This window comes from Eublepharis macularius, chromosome 1 (assembly GCF_028583425.1).
Source record: "Eublepharis macularius isolate TG4126 chromosome 1, MPM_Emac_v1.0, whole genome shotgun sequence".
NCBI lineage: Eukaryota > Metazoa > Chordata > Lepidosauria > Squamata > Eublepharidae > Eublepharis > Eublepharis macularius.
In genome coordinates, this window is record NC_072790.1 from 65,113,032 (window position 1) to 65,135,275 (window position 22,244).

Sequence of the window (22,244 nt, forward strand, 5' to 3'; positions counted from 1 at the left end):
CAATTTGGATTTCCGATTAGGGAAAAATACCCGAATCGGACTTGATTCGTAAAGATTTGGGATTTCCGAAACGGCCCCAGCATGCCGGGTCTGTTTCGGAAACCCTGAATCAAAGATTCACGAAGCTATTTGTATAACTTTGGGAAGCTTTCGGGTCAAGGAGTTTAAATGCTCCTTTCCGTGCAGCTGCGCAGCGGTACATAAAAGGGCATTTAAACCCCCACTCGGCTGCTCATCGTAGGTTTCCCAGATGAGCGGCTGAGTGGAGGCTTTGGGGCTTAAAATGCCCCTTTCTGTGCCGCTTCGCACGCTCTCCCAAGACAAGAGGGATGGGAGAATCTTCCTGTCCCTTTTGCACTGGGTGAAGAGAGTGGCGGGTTGTAGGCTTAAGCTTGCACCCTGCCACCTGGTGCTAAATTCACTCAGTGCTGATGCGTCCAGGGAGTTCCCTGGCTCCGTCAGCAATGGGTGAAGGCGGCAGCGGGGAGGTGGACTTCAGCCTCCACTTTGCCGCCAGTGCTGTGGGGGCCAGGGAGTTCCCTGGCCCCGTCAGCAGTGGGTGAAGGCGGTGGCGGGCACCCTGTTTACCTGGTGCTGACAGGTCTAGGGAATTTCCTGGTCCTGTCAGCAATGGGTGAAGGCGTCGGCGGGGAGTTGGGCTTCAACCTCCACCTCGCCGTCAGGCACCCCATTCACCTGGTGCTGTCAGGGCCAGGGAGTTCCCTGGTCCTGTCAGCAATGGGTGAAGGCGTCGGCGGGGAGGTGGGCTTCAGCCTGCACCTCGCCGCCGGGCACCCCATTCACCCGGTGCTGTTGGGGCCAGGGAGTTCCCTGGCCGGAGTTCCCTGGCCCTGTCAGCAGTGGGTGAAGGCGGCAGCGGGGAGGTGGACTTCAGCTTGCACCCTGCTGCCGGGCACTCCTTTTGCCCACTGCTGACAGGGCCATAGAGTTCCCTGCCCGGTCAGCAGCCAAGGAATGCTGCACTTCTGATACAATGCCAGGGAGATGGAGAGACTCCCCCATCTCCCTGGCATCGGTGAAGAGGAGGCAGCAGCAGGGGGTGCTAGTTTAAACTGGCCGCCTCCACTCACTGACCTGATGCAGGGGAGACAGGGATTCCCCCTCCCCCCCATCGGGTTAAGAGGAAGCAGTGGGGACGGGGAAGCTTCGATGTGCTCCGAATCTTTTTGAAGCATCTCGAAGCGGGCCAAGAAGCAATCAACTTCAAAATACTTTAAACTGTCTATAAAGGTTCCTAATTGATCTTTTTAGTGTCTTACAATCAGATTCATACCAGTTGTTTCTGTTGGGCATGCCCTGCCCCCTAGGCTTAAAAAGGTCAATTAGTTCAGTAAGGAATTCTATATTTCCCATAGTCTTGCTTTTTGGGGAACCTATATATCTAGTTTTTATCAAATCCATTTGTGCTTTAACGTTCTCTTCCATGGTCTTAAGGTGTTATGTGTCTGGGTTAAAGCTAAGTTCATTACATGAAGGGAGAGGCAACTGATATTCTAGGCATAATAATAATTGCACTGGACACTGATCACCTCCCAAATAATCAATTACTTCCAGGCTATATTAAAGGCAGCCAAGCCTGCTGTTCACACAACAGGCTTGGTGGCTAGTTCTTTGATAATAAGGATGCAAAATGTCTGCCAACACCATTAATCTTCCTATCTTTGGATCTTCTATAATGCATCATTCAGTCTTCTTTTATCTGGGTTTTAAAACATTTCAGGAAAAGATCCTCATTTGTCTCTGCAGCCCTAGCATTGAAATCCCCAGCCAAAAGTACTGTTGTTGCAGGTTGCAGGTTGAAGCCTAGCCAAACTCTCCAAGTTGACATCTAACTGGTTCCAGCACTGGAAGATCTTATGAACATGTGGGAGAGAGAGATTTACCAGAACTATAGAAAATTCCTTGAACTCCAAAAGTAGTGCCATTGCATATGGAAAACTGTTAGGCCGTTGAGTAGTCTTTACTTGGAGTTTACTGAGATCAAACAAGTCAACCCTCCGGAACACCTTCCATTTTTCCTGGTATCAGTTGCAGACAATGAATATGAGATAAATCCAGAGAGATTTCCCGTGTTTCCTGGAGTAACACTAGGTCAAATCTGCTCAGAAATTCTTTTACATCATTTGATCTCATCCTAGCAGCCCACCCAGTCATGTTCCAAGATAGTATTCTGAGTCAATCACTTTTTTCCTTAAAGGCTAGATTCTCAGCTATATCATCTGATACCCTATGACTAAAGGGGCTCAAAGGTAGAGATAGTCTTTCATCACAAGAAAGCCTGTTTGATGGCTTGTGTGCTCTTCACTACTAACCTGGAGAGTCCGGCGGCTAAGGAGAAACTGAGAGTTGGGGACGTCGCTCCTCCCAGAGAGCGGGCATTTTCAGCGGGAAAGAAGCTGCATTTGTGCTCTGGGTTGGGGCAGATGCCCCATAGAGGAACTTTAGCTACAGAACCTATTGATTGGTAGGCCTGCCCATGTGCAAGGCCCATGAGCACCTGCACAGAAGACTTAAGTGAAGAATAGTTACAGGTAAGTGCAACCCTGTTATTTTGGTTAGTGTTCCTTAATGCTTATTTTCTGTAATCTCTACAGCCCTTTAGTGTTATTTGTACTTAGGTCAGAAAATGAAGAGGGAGAGAGACAAGTGCAGTGTATTAGCAGTTGTTTTATGGTAGTTGGTCATCCAGCTTTAAAGGCGTTAGATGTATTAAAGGTGTTGGATGCATTTCTGAGGCCTTAGACGGAATCTGGGCTTCTCTGTAGTTCTTAAAGAAGCATCCAAGCAAAGACATTCTAGAACATTAGAATGCAATATTAAAATGGAAAGATAATAGTACTGCAAACAGTTGTTTTCTCTTACAATTTTTTACACATATAGTAATGCATGTATAGAATGCTAATTTTTATTACTGTGAAACTTGTGGAAACAGGAAGAATAATTCACAGTACCATGGTATGAAAATTAATATTTAAACACATTGTTAGAATGGATTGCTCCTGCTTGCATGAATCATCAGAAGGCTAGCTAGTCACCATTTTGATTAAATTATATTTTTGATTAAATTACATTTTAGTTAGGAAATTATTAAAATTAAATGGGCACCACTGATTGCACCAATGATTGCATAAATTAGTTTAAGTAGGACTAATTATTGTGTGTATTTTATTTGGCTTATATTACGCTTTTTTAGGTTCTTATGTTTCCTTTTGAAGTGACAGACTACATTGTATGGATCTTTTTGTGAAATAACCTCCAAATAAATTCAATGTGAATGCCAAAACTGGACACGTAAATATATGAGCTGAAATTCAAAGGGTTGATTTGTCTCAAGAAGAAAGTTTTCACCATCTTTTTTGTTCTATTTTGTAGCAGGAAGGGGACAACTGAACTTACACTGTTTTTGAAACTACTTGTTTCTTAAGCAGCTTGGGGTACAGCATGAGAAACTTCAGTTCTGAAAAAGATAAATGTAAACTTCTCTTGGGGACATGGCACTAGTTTCTCATGTTTTTCTGAACCCCAACCATCAAATAGTTAAGGATCCATGTACTCTGGAGTGTGAGTGGTAATTGCATATTACCTCTTTTTTAGTGAGCCCTGTTTTCTCCCTCCCCAGTGGAACTAACGGCTAACATACAAATGGTGAAGCTGAACTGGCCTGAGGTTGATTACCTGCAGTACCCAAACACAAGTATAAACCCTGTTTCTTCTCATGCATACATGGTTGCCGCCTAGGGCTGAGAGTGGGGAAGGGGAGAAAGCCCAGCAACAAACTCATGTTGGCTGGAATGAAATTGGCCACAACTTTATTGAAAACAGCATGAAGGAGCATTGGCAACGCATGTGGATCAGATCCCAAATAACATTGGCTGACCCGCCTGCTAGCTGATGACCCTCAGCTCCCCAGACCCAAGCTGAGGGGGGGAACCAAGGAGTGACATTAAGGGGGAGATCACATGGATGTACACCCCTGAGTAATTCCCCTGCCACCTGGACGTGAGTATGCCCCAGCAGCCCCCAAGCTGGGCATGCACCTCCATAACTCATTCCCAAGATTCCTTATGGGAATCTCCTTACTGGGGAGCCTGGACACGCAGACCCTGACTCCCCCAAAAAGGGATCTGATCCAATGACAAACCACCTACAAAGTTGTGACAAAGAAATAAAATTACAGATATGAAAACAGGGAGAGGTGGGTGGGTGTTCGAAGGCCAGAGCCAAAGTGGAGGGCGGCAGAGCTGGCAGCCAAATAAATACCCGGCTACTGGACCTGAGTGAAGACTGCATCTCTGTGGTCTGGAGCCAGGCCCTGCCCCCCTGGCCCATACCCGGCCACCTGTGATTGGGTGGCCAGGAATTTGAACTTGATTGGCCAAGGGCCCACCTGGGAAATGCCGGGTGAGCCCTCCAACATGGTGGCCACCATGCTTCATCCTCCTCCTGCACACTGGTGGCAACCTGGCCCCAAGTAAATCTGGTGGCCTCTGAATATAAAATAGGTAAGGAAAGTTGCACTTCTTTCTGCAAAAACCAAGGCATCTTTAAGAAACCAATGTATGCTGTAATTCACGTCTCTTTATGCTTTGTGTCATCTTCCCATATGAAATAACAGTGTGTCATGTGAAGGCACCAATTATCTCCTTACTCAGCATAGCTTGGTTTCTTTTATATGCAAGTATGTTGATTTTCCAAGCTTTACCTGACATCTGTTTCCTTAATATCTTCATGTCTTCGTTATAAACTGAATTCCACAGGTGCTGCTTCCAGTCCCTTAAGTGTGGAAGGTAGTTAGAAGAGATTTCTAAAGAAAGGTATTGGGAGAATCAAAGACAGGACTGAAAAATCCCCACCACCTGTTTATCCAGATGCTTAAAAACTTGATACTGATATTTGTTTCCTGTTGTGGGCAAGAAAATGTTTCTATCCCCAGTAGGTTCCTATTGGTTTGGCCTCAGTTAGTAACTGAGGAAACTTGCTTTTATTAGCTTTAAAATTGTAATTTCTCTGTTTCATGGTTTCATATTGAAACACCTATTTGCTGGCCACTAACCTCCACTAGTGTGGCATGGGCAGCTGACCGTATCTGTGATTAGTGGTTTTTATCCCTCTCCCTGCATCTTGTAAATTGCAGGATAGTTGGCTGCTTGTGGGTAATCCACATATATAAGGAGCTAGAAGGCTGGTACTAATATAAATTTTCTGCTGTGTATAATGTAAGAAATTCTAGCCCTGCTGAGTCATTGAAAAAAGTTCTAGTCAACTGGAATTGTCCCTAATATCTTTTGATCCAAAAATCAGGTTTAGTTACTGGGATTGATCTTTGATTTGGATGTCTGCTTTTAAAAGCAGCTGCAGAATACCCAATCTCTGTAATCTCTTTAATTGGTACTAATCGGTACTATAGCAGCTGCATAGGGTTAAGGATGCAAGTAGAAGAAGTTGCCCCGCTCCAGTGCCATGGCCCCAATCCACCTCCCTTCCCTGGGTGATTTAAAAATATCAGGGGTATTATCATGCATTTATCACATCACATGTAGCTTGACTGAGACTTGAAAATGTTTCTTATTCACTCTGTTTCTATTTTTTGCAATTGCTAGCATTAATAATAGTAAAAATTTCTTTAATTTTTTTTATTTACTTCATATGTAGGCTACCTTTCTCACTGGAACTCGAGGTAAAGTATACAGTATCAAACAATGCAACCAGATAGTATTAGACATCTTATAAACAATGTGAAAGGACTAGGGTTACAGAATTAGACAACAATATAAAAAAATCTAAGACCTGATGTAGCATAAACAATGCAAAAATAGAATTACAAAAACAGAAAACAATGCAGTAAGATTAGTTGTTGTAGATTTTCCAGGCTGTATGGCTGTGGTCTTGGCATTGTAGTTCCTGACATTTTGCCAGCAGCTGTGACTGGCATCTTCAGAGGTATAGCACTAAAAGACAGAGATCTCTCAGTGTCAAACCTGAAAAATCAGCAGTGGCTGAACATAGCCTAACTCAAACAGGACACAGTATCTTATTCCAGGACACTAAAATAGTGGACAACACATCCAACTACTTTGTCAGATTACACAGGGAAGCCATTGAAATTCATAAGCATAAGCACAATTTCAACAGGAAAGAAGAGAGTTTGAGAATGAACAGGGCATGGTTTCCAGTCCTGAAAAACACCAGACTAACAAAATACTCTACATCTTACAATAGCCCTGCAGATAAGATTAGCATATCAACCACCAATCCATATGCAAAAGAACCTCCTCAGGATACAGTGAAGCTTTCCCCCATTAGCATTCCATACCCTGGGAAACTCTTACAGGATGACTCAGCCCAAACCCACCTTCCTGAGTAGATATAAATTACCTGCTAACATCTTCTCCAAACATTGACCCTGAGAGATCTCTGTCTTTTGGTGCTACATCTCTGAAGATGCCAGTCACAGCTGCTGGCGAAACGTCAGGAACTACAATGCCAAGACCATGGCCATACAGCCCGGAAAATCTACAACAACTAACGTTCTCTGGCTGTGAAAGCCTTCGACAACAATGCAGTAAGATAATACCTACAATAAACAGTGGAATTGACTACAGTCTTTTTCCCTTCATAAAAGTACCTTCCTGAATAATTTCATTATATTACAGCCTTATTTCCTTTATGACTCTTCTTCAAAAGTCTTTTCATTGTAGCTTAGTTTAGCTTCAACATTGATCATAGGATCAATAGGAATTTGGGGGGGGGGATCCTTTCTCTTCCTCCTGGCTAAGAAGTCAGTGAATGCTATGACTTGGTCAGTTTAGTGTATAGCAAAATGTTCTGTGTAGAGGGCCTTGGCCCCATTTTGTAGGTACTGCATGATAATGTCTATGTCAGTTTGTGAAGCTGTGAATGGGGACAAAGCCCTGCCCTACCACAATGTTGATGCCCTAGAGAATCTACAGTCTCATTTATTCAAATGCCACTTGTCTTGCTATCACAAACTTGTTCTCAGAATAACATCCAAACTATTATTGTAAAGGATTGTTGTGTGACATGCACCCTTTAAATGAATTGAGAATTAACTACCTGATTTAAGAACATTGTTTTAAATAAGTACAGCAATCCTATTACTATAAATTAATACGTAAATTAATAAACCCACTCAATTATTCTACATAAATTAGTATATAATAAAGCCTTTTAAATGGCAGGTTTAGACTTTCAGCTCTTTGATGATTTGTAATGAATGTTCATGTACAGGAAATTTGGGTTATCACAATAAATCACATTCTGGAACCATCATTGCCATTTCAGATTAGCTGTTTTACTTTCAGTGTTACCATATTACATTTTTAAGAAGTCTGACCTTGTAGACCTGAGGCCTCTTTTGTTTTAGCTACAAAGTAAAAAATACTAATGAGAATGTCTTTGGGATATAATTATGTAGATTTAAAGGAGTGATGTAGTTTTAATTATGCCCTGTAGCCAACGTAGACGCATATTAAACTAAATCATGCCTCTGTGTGTTTCCCTCTGAACCTTCCCTCTTCTCAGACCTTAAATTACTAATCAGCTCTTTGGTGCACACCAAGGTTAAGCAAACTAGTGGAACAGTGGCAGATTACATTTTATATTGTATTTCTAAGGCACATCTGTAGCTGAATTTAACTATCTTGCTGCAGCATCTTTGTTTTTTAACGCAGTCCTCGAGGCACTCTTGCAGTATCAGCACTGTTCATCTGTGAGGGATATGGAAATATTATTTTTTGGATGCTTTACTATAGTATCTGACTTCGAATAACTGAAATCCTGAATGTTTACAATGTAAACTTTCTTACTATTTTTTCAACTTCAGTCAAATATTGTAATGTTGAACTGACTGCACATGGAAAAAAATATAGCTCTAGTACTAAAATGCTTGGTAGACTATGCTAATCATGCTAGATTGTGATTTGACGTTCTGGCTTGGAAGGAAACTACAGTTTGCTGACTTGGGCCAGACTGAAATTTGTCAGTAGCCAAGCATTATGTATGTGTGATTTGTGTTTGTATGCATGAGGAAGGAATTATGCAAGCCTCAGGCATTGTTCATGTAACGTCAAACCATTTTTTAATTGGTATCTTATGGTCCCAAAAACTTTTCAGTGTAAAAAATTCTAAATATAAATGTTGCTAGGTGACTTGAATATTATGTATGTTCATTTGTAACTTTTCTTAATGCATATTTTATTTATTTATTTATAATAATAATAACATTTGATTTATATACTGCCCTTCAGGACAACTTAATGCCCACTCAGAGCAGTTTACAAAGTGTTATTATTACCCCACAACAATCACCCTGTGAGGTGGGTGGGGCTGAGAGAACTGTGACTCGCCCAAGGTCACCCAGCTGGCTTCGTGGAGGAGTGGGGAATCAAACCCGGCTCTCCAGATTAGACTCCTGCTGCTCTTAACCACTACACCAAACTGGCTCTCTTATTTATTTATTGTCCGCCTTTCTCACTGAGACTCAAGGAGGATTACATAGTGAGAGATTAGTACAATCAGTAACAAAGACATTTTCATACAGTTTCAAGGACATTTCTATAGACAATGTCATAGGATAAATAAATACTGTTTACAAAGACATAGCATGAGAAATGATCCAATACAGAGTTAAAGAATTGCTGAAACAGAACATAATCAATTCTAGGACTGACATTAGACAACATGAAGCACAGGTAGTATATAGGAGAACAAATTTAAAGCAATGGATAATATGTAAGGCAACTTAGTGGTGAAGTTTATTGTCACTAACTCATTAGCAAAGCATCTGAGACCCACTCCCTTCAATACTGCCCTCCTATCTGAATAAAAAGCCTTTTTGAATAATTTGGTTTTGCATCGTTTGCGGAAAGCCAGGAGAGTGGGAGCTCTCCTGACCTCCTCAGGCAGGCCATTCCACAGGGTAGGGGCCACTACAGAGAAAGCCCATGTATAGGCTGCTGTTCATTTCACCTATATGTAGGCTGGCACCTGCAAGAGACCCTGTTCAGATGAGTGAAGCTGCCATGGAGGGACATAGGGAGGGAGGCGGTCCCATAGGTATGCTGGACCAAGGCTGTGAAGAGCTTTGTATGTAATAACCAATATCATGAATTGAGCATGGTAACTGATAGGTAGCCAATGGAGTAACTGTAGGATGAGAGTGATGTTCATGCTCCTGCTCGCTCCTGCTAACAGTCAAGCTGCAGCATTTTGCACCAATTGGAGCCTCCTAGTTAACTTAGATGGGAGACCAATGTATAGTGCATTACAGTAGTCAAGTTTTGATGTTGCCATAGCATGGATCCAGGTGGCCAGGTTGGCTGTGTCGAGGTAAGAAGCCATCTTCCAGGCTAGAATGATATTGTAGTAAGCATTTTTTTGCGCTGCCTTAATTTGTTTTTCTAGTAGTAGCGCTGGATCCAGTATAACCTCTAGGCTTTTAACCAAGTCTGCAAGGGTCAGAGAAATTCCATCGAAATTGAGGAGTAAAATGTCCTTCAAGATCTCTGTCTTCCCAAGCATCACTTCAGTCTTGTCTGGGTTCATTTTCAGTTTGTTATTTTTCAGCCATTTTATGCCATTATATTCTGCATCCAATTACTTTAAATTTATTTATGTCATTTATTTATGTCATTTATAGTCCGCCTTTCTCACTGAGACTCAAAGCAGATTACATAGTGTGAGATTAGTACAATCAGTAGCAAGGACAAGGGCAGGCATTTCCATAGAGTGTCAAGGACATTTCCATAAGCGATGTCATAGGGTAAATAAATACAAGTTTACAAAGACATAGCATTAGCAAGGATCCAATACGGAGTTGAAGAGTTGCTGAAACAGAACATAATCAGTTCTAGGACTGACATTAGACAACATGAAGCACAGGTAGTATATAGGAGTACATATTTAAAGCAATAGATAATATGTAAGGCAACATAGTGGTAAAGTCTATGGTCCCTAACTCGTTAGCGAAACATCTGAGGCCCCCCTCCCTTCAATATCACCCTCCTATCTGAGTAAAAAAGACTTTTTGAATTATTTGATTTTGCATTGTTTGCGGAAAGCCAGGAGCGTAGGGGATCTCCTGACCTCCTCAAGTTTATAATGGAAATTCAATTATATCATTTTTCTCATCTTGCATAATGAAGCACACAGCATATATTCATCCCCTACTAAACATTTAATAACAATGTAGCCGTTTCCGGCAAGCCTGCCTGGGTCCCCAAGGGCGCTGCTGGTCACCTGCTGATGTCAAAAGGTAAAATTCCAAGAGGACTGGCAAGGGAAGCCGCCCTGCCAGGGTAGAAAGCTGCCACTAGCCTCTCTTAGCTAAACTTTCAGTTGTGGAACCAAGAGGCAAATTCCCAGCCCTGCAAGGTAGGCACTTGGCAGGTTGATAACAAAAAGAAACTGTGTAGCACATAGCAAAACAGCCAAAGAATTGGATTTGGATTGAAGCCACAACTCTCAATACCTCCACACAAAATTAAGAAAAGGTAATTTATTTAAAGAAAAATCCTGCAAAGGCAAACAAAATAAACATGGAAGTGTATGGAGAAGCATAAAACAACAACAGACTATTAAAGCTAGACTTTATTCACTAGAAGTCCCTGAACTTGATGTATTGTCCCTGAACTTGTTCCAGATGTTACCTTCAGTGAATTTCGGAGTCCAAAAAGGAGCTTTCGCTCTTAAATCTAGAGGTCCAAATACAAAACCACAAAGGTTGCTAGCACAGGAATCCACCAGTGGCATAGCATTCAAGAACAGGAGCAAATGCAGATACGGGCACAAAAGCAGGAACAGGTCCCCCTTCACTTCCCTCTTCTCTGGTTGTTCCCTGATACTAAGCAACTGGAGAAACAGCTCTTTTCAAGACCAGCTGCCTGCAGCCAACCTAAACTCTTAGCCAGTCAGAAGGGCCAAAACTTCTGATGACTGGCTTGGCCATGGTCTGTCCTCACAGGTAAGGGAATAGGGAAAGAACTCATCACCCCACCCCCATGAGGCTACATGCTAACAAGCCAGGAGGCCAGTGCTAGCCTCTGTCAAACTTTGTCCCTGAAAGCTGTTTCAGGTGTGCCACTGTGGCTCAAGGCCTCTTCTGTGGCCAGAATAGACAATGCTGACCAGCCCCAAACTCCTAAAAGGAAAATGGAAAGTCTCGGAAGCCTAACCCAAGATGATTTAACTCAAAAAGAAATGAATTGAACAAGTGAATTTCACTACAAACAGCTTTTGTATTGGAAAATGTTTTCTAATGCATGTTATAGAAGCTGCAGTTTTAAATAGTAAAACATTTTCTCCCATCAGAACCAATTTGAATTTGTGTATCTGAAATTTATCTGAATTTTAGAAAGTGTGAGAAACAACTGTGTTATATAATTACAAACTTGCTATGTGTAATTTGCATTTCAGAAGGTTAAATAGATGTGAACCTTGGAAGTACTAGACTGGATCAGATTTCAAAGTTGTAGCTGTGAGTTGTAGAAAATTGCATTTCTGACGAGTTCAATTTTCTTAGAAAAGGTATTTGTGGTGTTTTTTAAAAAAATATAAATTTTATTAATTTTCAAAAAGAACAATATTAACAATACAAAACAAAGCAACACGTTTTTTTTTAAAGCCATCCTGTTATCATCTAACCCTTCCCTTATTAAACTATGCAGAAGTATAGCAACACTGTTTCCTTTAGGATACCCCATCTTCTGCCACATTAAAATCCCATATTTTGTAAAAGTTCAGAGTGGTATCTGAGCAGCTGATTTGTATTATGGGCTGTTAGCGTTTTGAATTCTTCTGTCTCTCATTTTGATAGACAGGTCCATTAACTGTATGATGATCATAGGGACCAATCTGATCCTTGTAGAACCTGCTTCCTCTTCCTTGGACTGAACAGCTGAATTGATCTCTTTTGGTGTAGGGGAAAGGCAGGGGAATAATTTTACTTTCACTGTTTGACTGTTAATGGACTGTTTGTCATAACCATTTTAAAAATGAGTGCTGATCTTCAGAAATGTATGTGTGTCTTGCATGCAGGAAAAACAAACAAGCGATTAACAGAGCAATCCTAAACAGATATGCAACCTTTTAAGCCCACTGACTTCAATGAATTTAGAAGTCTAACTCTGCATAGTCTCTTCCATACCTTCTTTCCCTTATTACCAGCATATAAAGTATCCAAATACAACACTTGTTTTATTGTGCTAAATTAATATTGGTTACTTATAAGTGTAATCCTAAACACATTGTGGTGAACAAGTCCTACTGAAATCAGTGAAATTTAATTTTTGAGTAAACATGCTTAGGATTGTGCAGTAAATGTCCTAATTTCCATGCAGAAGTTCCATGGGGGTGGGAGTGAGGGTGGGTGGGGTCTCTTGTCTCAGGGTGGTTTCGGAGCTGAATCATCCTGCCATTTTTAAGACCAAGTGTGGAGTAGTGGTTAGAGGAGGATTTTGTCACACATCTGTTTGAAGGTATAGTAAAATAGTAATCTGTGTAGGGGTCATAACAGAAAGACTTACATGGTATTAAAAGTGCAAAAATTCTTCCTTTGTAATGCATGACTGATTACCGCCGCCCCCCCTGCCCCCAGCTATATGTTAGTGCTTTCTAAGGTGATGAAACAATTCTAAATAAATTAAACTTGGTCCATTTGATGTTCCAAATTATATAAAGGTAAAGCAAACATTTCTTAAAAGCCAATCTGTAAGTTTTTAAAAAAATGTACCTATGTTAGTTTTAGTGGTGCTAGTGATATTGCAGCTGTGTAACTTGATCACAAACGGATCTTCCTCTTGATGCAGGCTGTTCACAAGCTATGTCTTCAAGCTACTGAGTAACAATGAGTGACTTCTTAAACTGTGTAATTTGCACTTGCGCTTCGGAGGAAAGACAGTGCAAGAATGTCACATTGTGAAACAAACTCCTGTAGTTAGCCTTTGATCACCATTTCATACAGTTAGCTTTCTTGGGCATTTGGTTCATGTGGCCATAGGTAGGATACCCTTCATGTTTAAGTGTCTCCTTCACTTTCTTCTGATCATGTAGTGTATGATAGTAGTACAGCTTTGAAATTACAGTAAGATTGCTCAGCAGTTTTAGTTTGCTTTGTGTGCTTCTGGTTACCACATTTGTGCACTTACAGGTATGAAATGCCAACTGTCTTGCAATAGTGTGTTAAATACTTACGCAGACGTATGCCAACTTAGAAGGGTCTAACTCTGCTTAGGATTACTTTGTAGTAACAGAGAAATATTTGCTGCCAAATGTATTTTAATTTAACAAATGTAACCTTTTGAAATCCCAATCGTTTATCTTTCTTCCTAGTGAAAATTGTAGACCTTGGATACAATTCAAATGCAAACCGTCTCTCTCTCTCTTTAAAATGTGTTTGCTGTTCAGTTTGACAAAGGATATGCTTACAGCATCCGGCATAACTATGGAAAAGAAGGAAAGCGAACTGATTATACTCCATTCAGCTGCATGAAAATTATCCTGTCCAATCCACCAGGCCAAGGGGATTATCATGGTGAGTGCTTATAGCTGACATGTTCACAATGCTTGGGAGTCCAGCAGATTTGGAAGCCAACTGACTGGCTGCCTGCATAACTGGCAGAAGTTAGTTTTGTAGCTTAGGCCAGTCATCACTGTCAAACCGGTGTGCTGTTACTATTTTGGTGATTTGTCTTATTACAAAACTAGGTCAGGCAAGAGAGATTCATTCATTCAACAGCACTTCAGTGTGCACTTCACTGAGCTTTTCACTGTTCTTCTTCCTTCTCCAGCTTTTCTGTTTTTTCCACCACTGTGTCTCAGGACAAACACTAAAGTTCCTTAGTGCTTTTACTTGAAAACTCTCCAATAGTAATAAATCATTTAAATATTTTAAATAGCTAAGCATTCTGGCCTATTATTAAATATATTAAAGCTTTTGATTCTCTCTAGTTAAGAACTGTGGTAGGATAACAGCAACCTGTAGGAAATCAGATTTTTTCCCCCAAGCTGAATATCTCTGTAAATTTAGGAGTCTGATTTTAAAATGGTGCTTCATTATTGGAGTTGCACAGGTTTATTTATTTAGATCTTTATACTCTACTTTTCTTCCCACGGGTCTCAGTGTGAGTCCTTACCTTCTCCATTTTATAATCACAACAACCCTGTGAGGTAGGTTAGGCCGAGGAAGAATGGCTGGTCCAAAGTTAGTCCATTGAGCTCCATGCCACATTGGGAATTTGAATCTGGGTCTCCCAGATCCTAGTCCTGCACTCTTAACTACTACCCCACAGTGGCTAGGGAGTTTCTTAAGTTGCCATAAGATTCCTTAGGGCCTATAAAAATAATTTTGCTCCAGTATAAAAAGCAAAAGACCCTCCTTTTTCTACACGAAAGATTGTGCAAGTATCTGAGAAATAAGACCTTTGATTTGCTAAACTTGGTCAAATTAGGGTCATGTATAGCCCAGTTCTTCTGCAGTCATAGCTCATAGAAGATCTACTGCAAAGGAGGCCATCAGTCAATTGAAGTGATTTGTTTACTCTTCTCTCCATTCCCTCTCAGTTGATTAAGGGAGTACCCAGAGGGATAGATTGGCTGCTTGCAAAATGCCTTATTACCTGTATTAAAAGAAGAAGGTATGGTTTGGAGGAGTAAAAGGAAGTAAATATCAATTCTTTAGCCTCATCATCCTTATATCACCTTTAATGTTCTTCAGTGTCTTTCATGCTGAAGTCTGTCAATTCTACGCCTGTAAAACTGTTTGTTTTTTTTACAAATACCAAAGGTGTACTATAGGAGCCATGTATCTAAATTTTCAGTAGTATTTTTTTTATATTTTACATGTGTTTGAAATAATTTCATAATAATTCAAGTAGTTTGTATCTACTGATAAACGGTTAATCTCATACCAGTTAAGCTGTGACATTTGGATTTTAAACCAGTGCATCTCAGTGAAATCAATAGAATGAAATATTTTTAGATCTCCATCTTAAATATTTTGTAAACAGTTGTGTGCAGTATTTATTCTCCCCCCCGCTCCCCATGACCCTGTAGAAGTAATTTCGTTTGTTTGTTTGTTTATGTATGCCCTGTTTTTCTCCATAACAAGCATCTAAACGACTTACAACATCATTCTCCCCCCCATTTATTTTCTCCTCACAACAGTGTTGTGAAGTAGGTGAAGCTAAGAGAGGGCGAATGACCCAAGATCACAGTTTATATCATTTAAAAACATAAAACACCTTAAATATGTTGTAATCCGCCCTGAGCCTGCTGATGTGGGGAGGGTGGAATATAAATTGAATATAAATAAAATAAATAAATCATCAGCACGCTTCCATGGCAGAATGGGGATTTGAACCTGAGCCGCTCAGATCGTAGTCTGACACTCGTAATCATTATACACTATTGTTATCTCAATACATAATAACTTTAGTATAGTATGTTACAGATTTGTGTATATTTTCATAGCTGCTAGTAAGAAATCTAATTGAATCTTCTGCGAAATTAATGAGACTTTTGGCCTGCTGGTTGTAATGTATGATATAACTCTTGGGCCTATAATGTCATGGTACCATAGAGTGAAGTAATTATTTAGAAGAGGAGTAAAGCAATTGTACACACGGGCAATTAACTTTTATATTAATAAGCTGTTAGACAATTAAGGACTGCTTAGCCAGTCTCTCAAGTGCGTTATTGCACTAACTTCTGGGTAAATAGCCTTGTTTTGTGTGCTCGGCTCTGTTCTTTGCTTGTTAGGGTGCCCGTTCCGCCATAGTGACCCTGAACTACTGAAGCAGAAGCTGCAGGCGTATAAAATTCCTTCCGCTGGGATCAGTCAGGTAGGGAATATTTTTCTCTCATACTTTAGTAACATGGCATCAGGAAATTCCTTTTGGTTGAGTTCAATAGTGATTTATAATACTGTGTCCAGTGTGTCACAATGCACACAAAATATCCTGTAAATCAGATTTTAGTATTTGCTTTAGCACTTTTCCTCCATGAAGTGTTCTCTTCACAATACTAACAAATAGATTGATAGTTTTGTTTCCTAGGAATATAATGCTCTTTTTGTATTTCATCAAGGACAATGAGAGGTTCTGGTTTATTGCTGCTCATTATAACTTCAGGGTTTTAATGAAAGTGGGAGTTAATGACAACATTTTTCTTGGAATTTTTTAATCTTTTTTGACATTGAAAAATTGTGTTTTGCAGGGAATGGGTACTGTGATATGCATTAGTAATTGTCTTATGTAATATACAGTTCTAATAACCCATTAATTTCATGTACATGTTTGCTTTGAAGTGCTTTATTGTAGTGGACTGCCATAAATAGAACGCAATACAGGAAATTGCTTTGCAATATGCTGCCAAGTTTTAGTCCTGTCCTTAAGACAACAACAGTTTTTTTTCAGCAAAACTACACAAATTTGTGCTTGTACTCAGTCTTTTTATAGCTGCCCATATTCACCACTATTTTCCTTCCTCTTTGGAGCCAACAGAATCTTCTCTCCCCTAGTCCTTGTTTGTCACCTTGTGTGTGCCCCTATTCTTTGGCGACAAACGAACTCTCTTTTCTGGGGAACAGGGTTTTTTTAGTCCTATATAGGAGAAAGCAGTCCTACATGGGGAAAACAAGGATATCTAACAAAGTATTCACAGTCCACTCTTCTTCCTCTCCTGCTGTCTCTCATTCCTTTGCACTTGCTCACAGGTTTCAGCTTGGCTGAAAATTGCCAAGAATCCCAGCCAATCTCCCCACAGCTGCTGGGACTTTCCCAAAGCCTCTGCCTTGGCATTTGTTGCCAAGTAGGCCCCCTCCCCTGCTTTAAAGCCTGCCATGGACTGTGTTAAAGTTTCCTGCATTGCTGTTTTACTGCTACACCAAAGACTGCCCTGCACGTGTGTGTTCTGATACACGTGTCAGTTTCCTGCCTGCGTGTTAATTGCCTTGCTGTTGCAATAGACTGTGTAGTTTACTGGCTCCATGTTTGGATAACTGCACAAAGGACTCTCTTTCTGGGCAGCCCTGCCCTGACCTGTACCTGGACTTCCCAGTGTGTGCTTTGGACTGTGTTACAAGTGTGCCCCGTGCCTGCATTGCCATCTGCCACGGACTGTGCCTGTTCCCTGCTTTGGACTGTGTTTTACGTGCTGTTCCCCCTGCCTCCATGGAAGCCTGCCTCATATGGGCCCAAGCCGCTGCTAGCAGCCGGGCGCCTGCCGGGGAAACCTCCAGCGAGCCTGGCTAGGCGCTCCCTGGTCAGTTCCTGCCTGGAGCCTCCCGCGGGCCGGTCCCCGAGCTTGCCCTCGCTACCGGGCAGCCTGCTATCCAGCCCCAGCTATGCCCAGCCGGCACCCATGTTCTCAGGCACCCAGAAGACCCAGGGAAGAAGACTGCTTTGAGAAGCCATTTCGGCGAAGCGGGCACACCACGTCCGCAGCGAGAGTACCTCGCCCCGCTCTGCATATCTTAGGAGCCACCCAGGAGAAGGAACTAAGTGCCGACCATCCCAAGCACTTAGAGAATGCATCTCAAAGAAACCTCCGCATTCCAGAGCTGATGACATCAGGACAAGCCCTGTCCGCTGGAACATCCTTTCAGCCCACTTGGATTTTCCCCCTCCCTCTTTTGTCCCCTCTTCCTGAGGTGTCACTTATCACAATCTGATTACCAAAGTGGCCCATCCAAGCCATTCAGTAGCCCATTAGAACCTTTGTTTTAATCTGTGAGAACCACCAAGTACAGCACCAGCCCCAGGGTACGTTTTGGGGTATTTAAGCTGGTCTCCCAGACCACTCGGTGCGCGTGCCATCCTATCCAGAACCCCTCGCTGTCCGTCTGTGGTCCCAGTGCTGGCATTGGGCCACCCCTCGCTGTCGTGTCTCTGCTTCGCTCCAGGATAAGTGAGTATTCCCCCTATCATCGTTGGGAACCAGCTAATGCGAACGTCTCTGTATTTCATACTCTGTATTTCCTAGATCTTGTGTGTTTCTTGTATGCTTGTGCAAGTTTAGGCTTACGCCACATTGATAGCAAATACACATGTTTGGAACCTATTTGTAGTCTGCCTCTTTTTCACTAGAGTGTCTGGGATCGGGACCTCCGTAGACATAGGTTAAGATCCGCGCTAATTTAAGTTACAGACTGCTAAAGCTAATTCCCCATTATAATAAAGAGCAGTTCTGGTAACACATTGGACCCTTCAGAGCTTGGTCTTGTTCAGCTCAGAGCTGAGTTGGCTCAGGTCCTCTTTGAGTCACTTGTTATGTGCTCTCTTGATCTCATTTCCTTTCTTTTCATGCAGATTTGCAAGACATATCTGGCAGTGAACATTTCTGATATTTCCCCAGTTTTTTCTGTGTGCATAGGTACATGGGTGCACATCTTATGACAGAAGGAAGGACTAGATTATTTGTATTTTGCCTCTTTACAGGCTAAAATCAAGCTACTGTGTAAACATTTGAGTAGTTTCAGTAGGGTATAAAAATGTTGTTCCTATGCACCATTGGTGCTGAATGTTAGAAATAAAAGAGAACAAGTTAGAGAGAAGTTGATTCTTCCATGCCAGCTAATAAATGAAGGTCTCTGCAAAGTCCTAAGCAAATAAGCTGAGTGATGAGAAATTGACCTGGAACTTGGGAAATGTCTCAAGGTATGTTCCATTAGTTGTACCTCAATCACATTTTAAGTCACCTGTGAAAAATGATAGAAATATATAAAATATAGTGCATATTTGTTAGAAAGAATAAAAAGTTCCTCTTTTATTTGAAAATGGCTTCAAAGTGAGGCTGAAGAAATGAAAAGATCAATAATTACTAAAGTAAAGGTAGTTAAGTGTCTTCTTAGCACTGTAACCTTAGATCTGGAGACCAGATGGTGGCTGGCTACCACTACCAGACACCTTAGAATGGTTAGTAGCAAAAAGTATTGGAAAGATGAGCGCTAGTGTACTTTCACAAATTTTACAGAAAAAGCCAATTTAGCAAGCTGTGCTTTTCTTACCCTTCCTGGGTAAGCTGCCATTCCCTCTTACCTTCCACTCAACCACGAAAGGGACCCTGACCACCTTTGCATGCATTTCCTTCTGTGACTCTGAATCTGGGCTATCCTCATAGGACCAGTGGGGTGGGGGGAGAACCAGAGAAACCAAGAGGGGACAGCAAAGCTGGGCTGTTAGGTTCCTTGGTTGTCTACAAATAAGCAGCTTTGCATTTGTGACTCTGGAGTTGTTCAAGTTTTTGAAGGAAAGATGGGATCCTCAGTAATAATATTGCTACTAGGAAAGCTCTGTCTTACCCTTCAGTAGTCAAATCCATCACAAGAATAAAGACTGAGTTTGTTCTATAGTTCTATAATATGCTCTGCATTGTGAATATCATCATAGTACTTGGGTCTGAGGTTTCAGTGGGTTACAGCTGCTATTTTAGTAAAAACTTCCCTTAAGCCTTTGCTGCCTATATTACTCAGTGTATATGCACAAGCACTATAGCAGGAATCAGAATTTTCTCTTTGTTAAGCCAATTCGATGTAGTGGTTAAGAGCGGTAGGACTGGGTTTGATGCCCCACTTGTCTGCTTGAAGCCAGCTGGGTGACCTTGGGTCAGCCACTGCTCTTTCAAAGTACCTCAAAATGGTCTAGTTGGTGACTATGAAACAATTGTGACAGAAGAAGGAGAGAAGGATAAAGTGAAACCTATAAGTGGACATTTTAAACCAACAAATACATCCTTGTATGGGAAAAATAAGAGAGTATCTACTGAAGATCTTGTAGCAGTACTGCCAGATATCAAAGGAGACTGCAAGATACTAGCTAGCAGTGGAACATTCTCTGGCATACCTCAAGGGAGTACAAGAAAGATGTTTCCTGAGCCCACGTTAGATCTTCCTGAGCAATGTAAAAAGGGTGTGTGTGTGTCAAATTGCATACCATTTTGCTCCAGAAGAAAATGAGAAGGGGTCAAACTCTGCAGAGAATGCAAGAGAAACTATGAGGGGTTATGAGAACCCAAACAAACTGAGAACCATTATCCATGTCCAAGGAACAGCAGGAAAGAATAATCTTGATTCAAGAGCAGTGCAAGAAAAGGAAGTACCAGCACAGAGTCTGCGTAGACTATCCGATCTAAACTTGTTAAACTATACCAATGTAGAACAAGAAAAATACAGAGGAAAACATACATATATGTTAAAGTCATATTATTATAGAGAATGGCTGATCCTACTGGGATGTTTGAAAAGGGGGGAGGAAGAACAGGTACTTCCCCTCTGGGACTACCCAAAGCCATTTGAAGGGGGAGTTACGGGAATGAAACGATATGATAGTCCATTGGAGCCGAATGCTCCATGTCTTATATTTGACCGGGGGATAACATAAGCAGGGTAGCTGCAGAGACCTTTTCCTGGGGAAAAGAGGGACAAGTCTTGTAAATATGGAAAAGGGTGTAAGTATTTTATAAAATGTAACATATTTAATATGATTTTTTTAAACAAAAAAAATTGTAATGTTTGTAGCATAAGATAGCAAAAATGGTTATATACTATGTGTTTATCTAGGTTATGGCACACACACACACATGAAGGTAAAAGCCCTCATTTTCACTGGTGGAGACCTACAAATAGGCCTTTGCCTTTGACAATGTCTAGGAGGAGGGCCATGTGATGGAAAGGACTGGCTCCAACTCGGCTTCTCCTGAGAAACCAACCAGTGAGAGGGGGCATATTGCTGAGCCAGAGACTGTGGGTCAGAGTGAGAGGGAGGGAAAGCTTTTGGAGCTGCTGAAAGAAGGCAGCAGAGAGAGAGTGGGCAGTTAAACCTGCTATATCTTGAAACATTATCTGTTTTATCCTGGTTTATTTTTGAGTTTAAAACCATTCACTCCTATGTTACATCTTGTAAATAAAGTTTATTTTTGGTTTGTTATAACCCTAGCTGGCTTGGAATTGTTGGCTAAGGAAAAAATACCTCACACAGAGACCTCAAACGCTCTGGTTACATTAAATGGGCCTAATAAAGTAAATGACAGCTGTGCATATAGGGAAAGTAACCTCTTGAGTTTCCTTTCCCCAATAGCCCAAAGCAGTAGCTGGGTGAGGGGAGGGAAATACAGCGAACGGACTGCCTGTTTGGAGAAGCCTCTGGAAGAAGAGAGAGGAAACCCTGTGAGGATTTGGGTCAGGGCTCTCTGCCTGCTACATTAGAGGCTAAACAGGTAGTTTGTGGTGACTAGCCCTTACTTGCCTGGGTAGCCCAAACCTGTGAAGGGAGGTTTAGGGTAGGTGGCAGGGTATGTGAAAGGAGAGGTCTGCCATAGTGTGCAAAAGAAAAATGTAAAAACTTAAGAATTTCTAAAGCAAACAGATAAATTCCTGGACCTTGTTGGTTTGCAGCCATACTTTTCACATGATGTTTAGCAGGCAGTGACAGGAAAGTCAGATATTTAATCAGTGGCACTTGCCAAAGCAAAAGAGGCCTACTAAGCGCTTCCTTGGCAGCAGAGTGGTTTGATATATTCAGCAAATATTATTTGTACATCTGTCAGTATCTATAAGGCAGCCTCCAATAATGAGGACAGCAGGGATTTGTGCTGAGTTTATTGCTACACTTGACACAGAAAGGTCAGCTTCTGGAAAAGGGGCTGGAAATTTGCATTTCTCAAGAATTTTTTCTCTGCTGAGGTTATCTCTCTGTTCCAGAAGTTTTTGGGTTTGATAAGCAGAGAATATACAATTTAATTATATAATGGCAAAGAGAAAATGACATACAACTTAAATTTTCAAATGCTTTCTGCTGATGAGAATGTTTATGTAGGACAGAAGAGATTACATGAGGTAAAACTGGAAAGCAATTTGTATTTACCAGAGATTGGAACATTCTTCTAATGGTAGTTCAGAAGAGGCAATTCTCGTTCTGGGGGGCACTGGAAGAAACAAATTATTTTGAGGACAGTTCATACAGCAAGTGGAAATAGTGCTTTTTGCAACTCTCCTAAATTATGGTACTTATTTTAGATTGTAGCACAACTTGAATGTAGAAAACAAATAGTGACATCATGCTTTACTAGGTCATATTTCCATTGTACAGATTCTAGATTTATATTTGAAGCCACTGATGAGATTTTATGTTGACTAAGTGCTGTAAAAACCATGCTTCTGATTTTCTGTTTATTTGTAAAGCAATTAGTAGTTTCAGGACCTTTTTCTAAGT

The 22,244-nt window shown here is 41.2% G+C and overlaps 1 protein-coding gene across 1 annotated transcript in view; it reads left to right on the top strand.

Annotated features, from left to right (window-relative positions):
• Nucleotides 1-22,244, top strand: part of PRIM2 (DNA primase subunit 2) — a 102,721-nt gene that overhangs the window by 72,042 nt on the left and 8,435 nt on the right. Inside the window, exons 11-12 of the mRNA XM_054985219.1 lie at nucleotides 13,444-13,570; nucleotides 15,796-15,878. Coding sequence (XP_054841194.1) covers nucleotides 13,444-13,570; nucleotides 15,796-15,878 — 210 coding nt within the window. The remainder of the gene's footprint in view (nucleotides 1-13,443; nucleotides 13,571-15,795; nucleotides 15,879-22,244) is intronic.